Raw genomic sequence first — 11,938 nt, 5'->3', positions numbered from 1 at the left:
ATTAATAGATACAAATTAAATATATAATTTAAAGTTTAGCTCACAAATATATATTATATCTTGCCGTCTAAGCCTATGTACCGAAAAGTTTTACTCGTCTGTCCCGATGATTGATACTGTCTCGAATTTTTACATAAATTGCAGGTGACAGAGTACTATCTTCTTGAATTACAATTGTTTTAGCTTCTTCCAAGTTTTTCGATCTTTTTTCTTCATCCTCTAACAACTTCTTTCGCTTGTCTTCGTTCTTATATTCTTTTCTTGCCCAAATTTTTTGTGCTTTTTTAAATTGCGATTTTGATATAATCTCAAATTTTTTTCCATCCTCGTGAGAATCTTGATAAATTGGTGGGAACGATTCCCTTTCTACATAACGCATTGCTCTTAAAATCGTGTTAAAAGAATTAGACTCAGAACCGTCACCTATCTCGTCATTGCCGTATTTCTCAGAAATGTAAACTGGATCTGATAGAAAAATGTAAAACTCCATTATTCCTTTATAGGAGAATAGTATATATATATATATATATATGATTTTAATTTTATTAAAGTGTTTTATTCTACCTAATAAAGATTCAGAAAACTCCATCGCTAACATGATACTCTTTGATAATAATTTCTCCTTTGTGCTTTACCTACTCTCAGCTAATCTATCTTATTATACTCGTTTCCAATTTGTTAATCATATTATAACTGCGTTTTAATTTATGAAAAGTAGAAGATTTATGGCAATTATATATTTGAAATTTCCAATAAGTGTTAGTTCGATTACGGTAGACCTAATAAGAATAAATGTGTTGTGTAAGTATTAAAGCTCTACGGTTTGATCTATCTGTACCTGATGCAACCTATATCAGTACCTAATGCAACGTATATTTTATAATAATTAGTAAAAATCTTTAGGTTTACTCATTTGTGTTTCTATCTATATTATCGTGTGTTTCCTTTAATTGTTGTTTAGACTGCTTGCGAGCGAATATATATAGTTGGATTGTGGTTGAATTGGACAATCATATTTGATTCCTCATGTCATGGTAGGTTGCGTCGTTGTGCTGCGCGATGATCGCAGTAGTGGATACATCGCAACATGTATCTGCATATATCCCAACTCTCAACTTTTCAAGCGGAAGTGATATAGATACAGATGGACGTCTTTTTGTAATCGAAGAAAGCGACAAGTTGAGCGGGTCATACATATATGTATATAGTTCTAGGATTCTATTCAGAAAATGTACGGTAATAATGCTTAAAAAATTACTCTCTTAAACGATGGCGGGATTGGAAAGTTACGAAAGAGTATATCGTGGGAAACCTGTGTCTAAATCTTGGGAAACTGAAAATAATTTTCCATATATTTACCATGGACAAGAGGTTATTCGCCCTTTAGATGTTCCTGTTGTGCATCCTCTAGTCGAAGATAATCCACCTTCCGAAGGAGGTCAGTTTTATTGAAATAAGAATATTTATGCGTAAAATCTATTGAAATATAGCAAAAGTTCTGTTATTGTTTTGCGTGAATAAACTGAAACTATTTAATCTGAAACTATTGATACAATTAAAGGTGAATAATATTTTGTATTTCAGATCTCACCGTAAAGAAATACATGGTAGCTAGTTGTGGATTAGCAACCTTGATTACAGAAACTTTATTAGTTCATCCCCTTATTGTTCTAAGACGGCAGTGTCAAGTAAATCCTGGATTGAACAAATATCACATAATACCAATTACCTTGGTACCTGTGGTCATACGTCTCCATCAAACTCAAGGAATAAATACATTATGGAAGGGAATTGGATCGGTGCTGCTTGTAAAAGGGATGTTGTTAGCTATCGAAGATTTCATTTCTAAAATAACACCATGGCCAAAGTAAGGTGATCCTTATATATACGATAAATGCTTATTTTTCAGTTTCTAATGGGAATAAATGATAGTTTCTTCTTTATTTTCACAATGCTAAATACATGATGTTGATGATGATGATGATGATGATAATGATAATAACAATAATAATAAATGATGATAAAATATTTATTAATTTCAGAGAAATAACATGTAATAGTTCACTGAAAGCATTTGGACAACATATCCTTCTTAAATGGTAATAATATATTAGTATATGTCAAATGTTCTTTGGTGTAAGTTCGTAACACGAAATTAATAGAAAATATGATAGTATTTCTTTAGGTTTAGTAGCACCATTTTATTCTGCATCATTAGTAGAGACGGTACAATCTGAAATTGCATCTGAAAGCCCTGGCATATTGGATGTTTTTCGAGATGGTGCAATTCGTTTAGTTGAAGTGAGCAACAAAGGCAGACTAATTCCCATTTATTCTCTTCTACCGCCAACAATTGCTTACGGAGTATCTAAATATCTTTTCACTCTGGCCGTTCAAGGAGTTACTAGTCGTATTATGCATATTAGACAAAAGCAGTCTCAAGAGTTAAGAGTGAGTCTTATATATTGATAATAATTTAAGAAGATATTTACTTTGAAGTAAGTATCGAATTCGTTAAATTATATGCACTGAATGTTATTTGTATGTCTTGTCAAGGGTGCATATAGCAGAGATTTGCTGTCAGAGACTGTCACGCAAGATATAGAGTTACAGTCGTCATTAGTTTCTACGTTCCTTGCAGAAGCATTGTTTTATCCTTGGGAAACGGTGATTCATAGACTTCATCTTCAAGGTACGCGAACCATCATCGACAACTTGGATACAGGTCGTAGCGTGACACCGCTATTGACAGGATATAGCAGTGCAAGCGACTGTTACAGTACGATTATATCTACCGAAGGACCCCTTGGTCTATATAAAGGATTTGGTGCTCTTATCTTAGAATTTACAGTAAATGTTATAATAGTACGGGTTATTAAATGGGCTTTCACCGAATTACGAACAGTACTAAGACCGAAACCAAAATCGCGAGAGCCCATCAATACACGAGAGTCCTCTCAACATTGGTACTACAACGAAATATGAAACAGCATCAACTTTAATATTACCTTTTCAGTTATTATATAGACTGTACTATACTGCATAGGCATGAAATTACTACACTGTAGTTATTCTCTTCTTTTGTTATTGCCAAATTAGTTCAATAATTTAATGCTTTCAGTAATTTTGAACATTTTAATATCTTTTGATTCATTATGGAATAATCAAGCGAATAAAATTTCCAAACTATTGTGTACATGTAATTTATGATACTTAAATATATATATCAACGAGGAATAAAAGAATTTTAGAATTGCATTATTGTGATATTTCATAGACGTATACGTGCAAAAAGTATATTTATTTCACGAACTTTTTAAAATGATTCATTTCACATAAAATACTTACGTTATAAATATTGAAAACACTGTAAAGATGCAAGTTATGGAACTATACTAGATATGGGAAATATTGTACCAATTCGTTATTATCTTTAGTTCTTAACAGTGGAAAAATAAGTGTATCGATACTCTGAAAACTAATATCACACAGCATTTACTTTCAACATTTGTTTACAACTTTATATGTGTACAATTATTTTTTAACTTGCATCATATATTACACAGCCTTTCATTTACACCTAGTTTTCATATAAGTAAAATAAAATGAAACAATCGACGAGAATATATATCTATCGCTAATTAATGCTTAATAATTCTAAATCTTCAGAAAGTGTATACAGTTTCAGAAATCTTAATTTCTTTCCCATTTTATCCAATCTCTCTCTCTCTCTCTCTCTCTCTATATATATATATATATATATATATATATATATATATATATATATATATATATAACCTATATATATTATTATTATATAATGTTATATATATAATATATAATATAATATTAAATATATATATATATTTAAAATATTATTTACTCTCAACTTTAAAACCTAAACATAGTTTGTTTAATATGATTTAATATTTCATAAAAAAACCTGTTTCCTAAATTCTTGTTCAAGGTGTTTTAATTATTTAAAAATAATCTCAAAATGAAAGAGAGTCGAGTCTATTTCATACAATTTTTCAGTTCCAACAAGATGTGTATTTATATATAAGTATAACAATATATGATGAATTTGTACTAGCTTCGTGTAATCTTGATCGTATAGTTGTAATTATTTTGCATATTTTAGTAACTATAATGTAATATATGTGTGAATCATTTACATTGTACACATTGTACATATTACACGATATTGTACAATACCTACATATTAACAGATGTTATATCCACTAATTGCGTTTTCTATTTGTTACAATATAGTATGTAGAACAGTAGTAGACGCGTAGATATCATAATTGTAAAACGCTAAAATATTACGTTAAATTTATTTTTGAATAGTAGTAGCAGTCCAAGTATCTTTTGCTTTTAATTTATATGATCTCAGTCTACTACAATCACGATAAAATTTCCGTTCATTTTTATAAGTGAAAATTTGTATGTAGGCGTGTGTACACACGCGCGTGTATCTAGAAACAATTCAATAACAAACTTGTTGATATTGTTACGAATTGCTTGAACACAGAGTAAATTGCATACCACAATTGATTTTGTTTTATCTGCATCCGTATTGAATGCGGTACAAATTAATACAGAATAATTATAATTGCATAATCTCCTAGTGTTATTTGCATTTCGTTCTTTCTTCTCCTTAATGTTATCCCATGTAGTATAATCTTGTTTTGTTAAAGAAACATAGATTATAACGAACACATATTATTCACAAATTTGTGTTAGGTCAAAAACTATTATCGTAAGATATAGTTCTGAACAATTTTTTCAAGAAATCGATCAGATGTGTGGTAGGTCCTTAGTATGAATTATATGTTAATTGTGTATATGCTGAGCGTGTAATTCCTCCTCAGTGACATCACCTCTTCTGATGTACTGTGGTTTTTCTTGTCCTCGTACACATCCTTCAGTTACGTGGACTGACATTACATCGCTACCTGGCACTTCGAACATGGGCTCCAGAAGCAGTGATTCCATGATAGCTCGCAGCCCTCTTGCGCCAGTTTTCTTCTCCATTGCTAATGACGCTATCGCGTTTAAAGCCTCCGTGGTGAACGTCAATTCTACCTGTAAACATATATACATATATGTAAACAACTCGAGAATCTTAAATTATAAATAAATATATGCGTTGAGCATAAGTAATACGACGACGAAACGATTTAATTTCTACCTTGTCCATTGAGAATAACATTTGATATTGAGGCACCATGGCATTTTGAGGTTCGCTCAGTATTCTAACAAGCATATCTCTGTCGAGGGTATGAAACGGTACCAGAACTGGAAATCTGCCAACAAATTCAGGAATCATACCAAAATCAATTAAATCTCTTGCTTCGACTTGTTGTAACAGCAAATCCTTCTCTTTGTTATCTCTTTCCGTAGAGGGTGACATGTTTGCAACGTCTGCTAAATTCGCAGCTCTTCTTCCTGGACTCTCAGAAGACGGCGATGCACCAAATCCAAGATACTTTTCAGTTTTACGTCGCAAAATCAATCTATCCAATCCATTGTACGCGCCGGAAGCAACAAATAAAATATTTGTAGTATCGATTTGTAATGTGTCTCCGCGTAATTTTCTAGAGCTATTTCTTTCCGGTACGTTCACAATCGTACCCTCTAACATTTTTAACATTCCCTGCTGTACACCTTCTCCGCCAACGTCTCGCAGTTGATGTATACCAGGAACAGCACCGATTTTATCAACTTCATCTAAGAATACGATACCCATTTGCGCTCTGTCCACTACATAATTTGCATCCTGAAGCAATTTTGCGATAACGCTTTCTATATCTTCGCCAACGTACCCTGCTTGTGTCAGCGTCGTGCAATCACAAATAGCAAAAGGTACATCGAGACATTGAGCTATTGTTTGAGCGAGCAACGTTTTCCCGCTACCAGTTGGGCCGAGTAACAAGATGTTACTTTTCTCTAATTTCAATTGATGTTGTTTACTATCAAGAATATCAGATCCAGAGACTGATTGATTTTCTGTTGATTTATGCTCGTTTCCTGTAGGATATTGCTGGAATCCAACGCCGAGCGAATTTCCAATAGTTGAAATATGTAGTAAGTCTACGGTATAACAAAGAATGAATGTCATTCGTTAAATGAAATATCTACGTATACAAATAAATGTTTGGTTGATTAGATTAGAAACAATGTTATTTACACCATATTAGTATAAAATCTATCTAGAACTGAATATTATTTAATTATTCTCAGTTGGACGTGTTATATCATATTTCTATATTGGATTATGTACAAAATGGGGAAACTATTATTTACGTGGTTTAAGACCTCTATGAGTGAAGGGATGATTCAAATCTTGTGTACCACTTGCATTAATAGAACCTTGCATTGAATTCTGCACCGGAAAGTTATTATAGATTCGTTTGTAGTGATTATAAACAGCAACGCTCAAAACTTTTTTAGCATATTCTTGACCTACAACATGTTTGTTTAGGTACTCAAAAATCTGAAAATACCGATACATATTAATACCTGTCATAATAACTTATTGTACAATAATATACAAAGTTCTCTGTTGTTTAGAATAGTAATATTAGCCAATAATATTATCATATAAAATCATTACCTTCTTTGGTGGGGGTGGTGGTTTTCTATAAAATCCTTGTTTTGTTTCATCTGGTCTTAAAGCTTCTTTAAGGCTTCTTTTTGAATCTACCTCCGATAGAACGACGAAAAAGTGATGACATTTCTCGCACTTGACAAACCTTGTCGATGCTGACCAAAAATATGTTTTTATACCATAGATAATTCTAGATCATCTCTATAGTTATCTCATGCAGAGAACCATTTAAGCATTATTCACTTACACACAAAGGTTTCTACGTGTGTACAAGGATCACCACATTTTGGACATGTAAGAGTATTTTTCTTCCCACCGCCATTTCCAACGGATGACACACCGCTATTAGTATCTTTACCAGGCGGAGTAGGTTCGGAGGGTGCTTTTCCCAATGTGGTACCAACCGTCAACGATCTAGTCACAGCTACTCTTACGATTTTGTGAACTAATACAGAAAGAAATAATCATTTATATTCAAGCTAGACTAAACAATCGATAATGTATAGTTTTCAAATGCAATTGTCTACTAACCATGATTTGCCACATGATTTGAAGATGCAATGCGGCTGGCACTGGTTAAGCAGCAACGAACGCAGCTCATTTTTGTTTGTTTTTATTATGCAAACAAAATGTGGAGAGCAAAGAAGGTGGTCCTGCATTAATTATCAGACTCACTTGAGATAAAATCTATGTAAAAACGAAAGATATTAAAACGAGATAGATTGATTTTTTTTTTTTTTTTTTTTTTTTTAAGGGAAAAATTTAAATCATTAGAAAAACTCAATTAATGTAATCAACGATATTAAACGTATTATACGTGCAAATAGTATAATTTTGTACATTAACAATTTGTATAACAGATCACGGAAGATTGAGTGTAAGGTAGAAGGAGACATTATAGACAAAAAAAATATAAACTATATATAAAATTGGACAGAGTTACCCAAATAGCGTGAAATCTATATATGTATAAAAATTGTATGCTTCTTTCATTGAATAACGAACAATAAAAATAATCATTATGACAAAAAAAAAAAAAAAAAAAAAAAGAAAAAAAAGAGTGCAAAAGAAACATTAATAATAGTATCAGTTGATCTATTTGAATGATGAAATTACAATTGTGATGTATGTATAGGAAAGCAAAATATGAACACAGAGGCAATGTCAATGTAAAAATAAACAGTGACAACTTGTAGTTAACGAAAGTACTAAAATATCGAAGATACTAACCTGACAAATAAACACTAATGAATAAACAGTTTCTTATTATTCATAATTTATTCATCTCTTCCACGAAACATATGTAGAAAATCCAATGATCCAAAAAATCTTGTGTCAATTGGTTACCGCGAATGGAACAAGGAAAGAAATTAATCTATAAACACGACCGTCTGACATATCGCGTTACAAGGTGCAATAATCGCTTGAAGCATAATTCAAGGTCATTTGTTGACAATCTTCCGAAACTTTCCGATGTTATTATATTTACTTTGTTAAAATTCGTTTCAAAACAATGATCAATTTACCTCCATGTCAATGAAATATCTAGAAACCATCGACCAAAATATTGAAGAATTATATGGTATGATCTTGTACACACGTACCTACATACGTGGCGAATATAGTATATATTCAGTCTATCACGGTCGTGATAAACTCTCTGACCGATGGATGATATAGGCTGTTTCCAGTTACTCAAACGAACAATTGTTCTATAACAAATTGTCCGCTTTCTTCTTTGAATGGGATTATTTTTTCATATATTTACTGTTAGATTTCTTGATAAAAATTTATCAATGTTCTTAACGCGAGCACACACTACACACAATGACGTTTTTACGAAATAACGAAACGTCAGTACGTCTGCACTTACGGTCACTCGAGGGCGCTTAATATCTTCTGTGTACGTATTACTGTTTATATGTACATAAACATATCCAAGTAGTTACGTATTTGGTAGCAAATATTAAATGCGTGTCAATGATTATAGTTCTATTTACCTTGAAGTTAATTGTAATAAATTTTTCAAATAATTCTAACCAATCGTAAATTTAGTTCACCGATCCTTTCCTATGCTCATTTTCTTCCTCCATTCTCATCCCCGCCCCCCCCTCTCTCTCTTTTTCTGCCATTTTTGTTTTCGGTTAAGAAGCGTATAATTCGTTTTACCCCACTGGAACTTAAACTATAGTAGGTTATGTTGTACTACGTATGTACTATGTATATACATGTCATGTAGTATTGTGTACCGTAGTACCGTGTAAAAAGAGACATAAAAACGACGATATAAAAGAGTGCATTGTTTGTTTCGTTATTGCTATTGGTACTAATTGTACTTGTGTCTAAATATTCAATATTTGGGTACAATTGTTCTCAAACGTATAACACAAGAAGGATGGAAATAAATAACGAGGTACGTCATTAACATGCTTTTAATACAGAATTGATTTGTTAAAATTCGTAAGCAAACGATTGTTTTTAATTATTTTGCATCGTATGACGGTGTTTTATCATCTGTTATTAATTTTCTAGATTGTTCTATTAAGACAATGCATTCGTCAGGCTCGTATCTGTGTAATAAATAAATTGATCAGAGAAGCGAAGAGGTTACGCAATGGTAACGGTAATGAAAAACAATTGGAAAAAAATAAGAATAAGGCGGATAAACTTTTAAGGGAAGTATTTGCGTTAAAAGGTATTAAAGACGATGAGATATCAAAATTCGGAATTACTAGGTTTAAATGCCTGCAAGACATATTACAAAGCACACACACCGACGATGGAACTCGGGCTATGGCGAAAGTTGTTCGTTACAAGTCTTTAAGTTCGAAAATAATAGAATTTCAGGAAAAGTTTCCAGACTACAGTAAACATATTTTGTTTAGGAAACAGAGGTATTCGTTGAAAACGAAAGAACATTGTGTTACAGATTCTCTAGAAAAGCATTCGAACCAATTACAACGTGATACAAACAACACTGTAGAAAAAGTGTACGAAGGGGACACAAAAATTGCAGGTGATGTTACATCTTCCGCTAATGTACCTTGTGAAAAAAGAAGGAAGGTTAATGGAGAATGTAGAAGATTATCGGAAGAAAGGGAATTGAATACAGAAGCTAAAGACGACGAAGATAATTCAAGGAGGATATTAAAAATGCAAGACGTGGAGATAGACTCTAGGACTGACCAAAGTTCTAAGACTGTTGCTAAAGTCATTAGCAACGAGGCCATTGTTAAACCATTCATGGAAGTTTTGCAAGAAACAGAAGAAGAAACTGGCAAATACGAGGAAACTAAAAATCAGCAGTGTTGTAACGAAACAGCAGAATCATTAAGAAACACAGACGATTTTTTTTTACATAGAAATAAAGTAACTTTGAGTTCAAACGGTACTCTGTTTTCCAAAGAGATAAACACTAGCGGTCAACATCATATTAGTCGTGATATATTTAAGTTGCGTGAGATTAAAGAGAAAAAGTATAAACTGTATAATGAAAAAGCATGCAAGGAGAGAAAGGAGGTTAGAGGACGAAAAATAAATTGTGCAAACATTTCTCACGATGAAAGTGGCGTGACAGGGAGAGGTGATACACGTTGGAAGCAAAATAAGAAAGATAAGCAAGTTAAAGGAGAGGAGAAAATTAATAAAGTAATTTGCCCAGAATATGAAAATCTACATCCTTCCTGGATCGCAAAGAAGAAGCAACAAGATATTATGAAACAGGGGTTTCAAGGGAAAAAGATTAAATTTGATGAAAACTAAATAACGACTTTCGACATCTCTATTAAATATATTTGTTGTATAATTTTCAAAATGAAGGTACAGCGTTATGTTAATTTTAATAAACGGTGATCGATATATCGAGAAGGAAAGTTGTAGTTGAGCATTTTAAAGTGAAATTGACATCAATTGCAAACACAACGAATACAGCTAAAAATGATTGTTAAGTCGTTAATAACTGAAAGATTTTACTCTTGTTTTTATTCAATTAATCACATTTCAATAAACAGTATAGGAAATAGATATCGGTATACACATGAAATATATTATGGTTAAAAGTGTGTATTTTAATTTCAGATATACATAATGTGCGTCCAACGCTTAAAGCCCCCCTCCCCCCGCCTCTCTCTCTCTCACTCACTCTCTCTCTCTCTCTCTCTCTCTCTCTCTCAAGCTAATATTGCTCCTTTCCCAAGCAAATATTGTTCCTTTCTTTTCTCGATACCTTGTTCATTCGTTGCCCCAACATATTGTACGTCGTAGTACCGTATGCCGTACTATATACCAATCACAAAAACATAAGAGAATCGTATCGACAGAGTTCAATGGGATTAACTTATTAAAGCATTTGTAGCGTAGAACGACTTTCGTACAGTGTTCTTTGAAACTTTGACAATACGTTATTTAATATATTATCTATATACGATTCGATTTTTAAATAGCCTGGCCTTATCGAAAAATATTCAAGTAAGAAAGTTTTATCTCATAATCGCTATAGTAAGCCGCTGCAAAAATGACTTTTCGATTAAGTAGAGAAAAATCGTTGATTAAAAAAAAATGATTAAAAAGCTAATATATTGCGTGAAATGACTAGAAGAAAGTTTTTTTTAAAGGAAACTTTAGCCCGCATCTCACTGCTCTCGAAAAAAAGCAAAAATAAAAGTGAAATGTGTAATACACATTATTTCGGCGTTCGAAATGCCATATATGTAATTGTAACGTGAAGTTGCAATTATGTGGATTTCTGAATTGTTTGTTAGTGTGCTCGCGTAGAAAATACGAACTGCCGAAGAACTTCTTCCTAGAGGGAGGGAAACGTCAGACATACGCGAAGAATATGATTTTAACGTCTCAGCGTGTTTGACTCTTGAAAGATATTCGCGCTGTAAACACCTTAATGAGCACGTGTGCGAGACAATCGAATTTAACATCAATTTAATACTAATTACTTTTTCATCTTTTTTCAACGTCTAATTAATACATTCAATGCAATATTTCTGCACCGTAGTCGTACCTATGCGTTTCTATCGCTTCTTTTTGCTACAGCTATTCAGAAAATTATATTCAAAACACATTATTTTGTCCAAGTAGAGTAGTTCTTACGCTATCGTAAAACTGGTCTAGAACTTTTTGATCCGACTGGTTTTTTCCTATCATTTTGAATATCTATTTAAGTTATATTATTTAAGGTTCAACACTTCATACAGTCTGTTTCAATATACATACGTAGCTCTCGATATTTTTATATTCGGCTGTTTGACTCGATGATGGCGAAAAGTTGAATTTTTGTAAATGAATTTTAACGTGGAAATTGTTAGGATATTT

The 11,938-nt window shown here is 32.4% G+C and overlaps 4 protein-coding genes across 10 annotated transcripts; 2 read left to right on the top strand and 2 right to left on the bottom strand.

Moving 5' to 3' along the window:
* Positions 1–49: 49 nt before the first annotated feature.
* Positions 50–694, bottom strand: LOC139991746 (asparagine--tRNA ligase, cytoplasmic-like). Its single transcript, XM_074111882.1, has 2 exons — positions 565–694; positions 50–366 (listed from the first exon to the last, which is right to left on the bottom strand). Exons 1-2 carry the CDS (start codon positions 596–598, stop codon positions 74–76), a joined length of 327 nt encoding a protein of 108 aa, XP_073967983.1. The 5' UTR covers positions 599–694; the 3' UTR covers positions 50–73.
* Positions 695–1,269: 575 nt separating this feature from the next.
* On the top strand, positions 1,270–3,258 carry LOC139991694 (mitochondrial outer membrane protein SLC25A46). The gene is made up of 5 exons (XM_072011980.1): positions 1,270–1,438; positions 1,585–1,867; positions 2,043–2,099; positions 2,175–2,451; positions 2,557–3,258. Exons 1-5 carry the CDS (start codon positions 1,270–1,272, stop codon positions 2,983–2,985), a joined length of 1,215 nt encoding a protein of 404 aa, XP_071868081.1. The 3' UTR covers positions 2,986–3,258.
* Positions 3,259–3,992: 734 nt separating this feature from the next.
* Clpx (Caseinolytic protease chaperone subunit) lies at positions 3,993–8,687 on the bottom strand. Of its 7 annotated transcripts, XM_072011871.1 has the most exons (8): positions 8,218–8,581; positions 7,844–7,942; positions 7,145–7,300; positions 6,861–7,058; positions 6,620–6,768; positions 6,310–6,499; positions 5,195–6,096; positions 3,993–5,088 (listed from the first exon to the last, which is right to left on the bottom strand). In XM_072011871.1, exons 3-8 carry the CDS (start codon positions 7,212–7,214, stop codon positions 4,837–4,839), a joined length of 1,761 nt encoding a protein of 586 aa, XP_071867972.1. In that variant the 5' UTR covers positions 7,215–7,300; positions 7,844–7,942; positions 8,218–8,581; the 3' UTR covers positions 3,993–4,836. The 7 variants fall into 7 exon arrangements, with proteins under 7 accessions (XP_071867972.1, XP_071867979.1, XP_071867958.1 ...); XM_072011878.1 differs by lacking the exons at positions 7,844–7,942; positions 8,218–8,581 and adding an exon at positions 8,614–8,687; XM_072011857.1 differs by having other exon boundaries at positions 7,844–8,581.
* A 44-nt stretch (positions 8,688–8,731) lies between these two features.
* On the top strand, positions 8,732–10,671 carry LOC139991685 (uncharacterized). Its single transcript, XM_072011966.1, has 2 exons — positions 8,732–9,026; positions 9,146–10,671. The coding sequence occupies exons 1-2, from the start codon at positions 9,009–9,011 to the stop codon at positions 10,373–10,375; spliced, it is 1,248 nt and encodes a 415-aa protein (XP_071868067.1). The 5' UTR covers positions 8,732–9,008; the 3' UTR covers positions 10,376–10,671.
* Positions 10,672–11,938: the final 1,267 nt, after the last annotated feature.

This window comes from Bombus fervidus, chromosome 1 (genome assembly GCF_041682495.2).
Source record: "Bombus fervidus isolate BK054 chromosome 1, iyBomFerv1, whole genome shotgun sequence".
In the NCBI taxonomy this organism is placed as follows: domain Eukaryota; kingdom Metazoa; phylum Arthropoda; class Insecta; order Hymenoptera; family Apidae; genus Bombus; species Bombus fervidus.
This window is presented reverse-complemented; position numbering and strand designations above follow the sequence as displayed.

Coding starts and splice junctions, on each gene's coding strand:
- LOC139991694 (XM_072011980.1), top strand. CDS start 1,270: ATGGCGGGATTGGAAAGTTACGAAAGAGTATATCGTGGGAAACCTGTG. Junction 1,439..1,584: donor TAATCCACCTTCCGAAGGAG/GTCAGTTTTATT, acceptor TTTGTATTTCAG/ATCTCACCGTAAAGAAATAC. Junction 2,100..2,174: donor CAACATATCCTTCTTAAATG/GTAATAATATAT, acceptor AAAATATGATAG/TATTTCTTTAGGTTTAGTAG.
- Clpx (XM_072011878.1), bottom strand. CDS start 7,214: ATGAGCTGCGTTCGTTGCTGCTTAACCAGTGCCAGCCGCATTGCATCT. Junction 6,500..6,619: donor CACCACCCCCACCAAAGAAG/GTAATGATTTTA, acceptor CGGTATTTTCAG/ATTTTTGAGTACCTAAACAA. Junction 5,089..5,194: donor TGTTATTCTCAATGGACAAG/GTAGAAATTAAA, acceptor ATATGTTTACAG/GTAGAATTGACGTTCACCAC.
- LOC139991746 (XM_074111882.1), bottom strand. CDS start 598: ATGTTAGCGATGGAGTTTTCTGAATCTTTATTAG. Junction 367..564: donor GTTTTCTGAATCTTTATTAG/GTAGAATAAAAC, acceptor TGCGTTATGTAG/AAAGGGAATCGTTCCCACCA.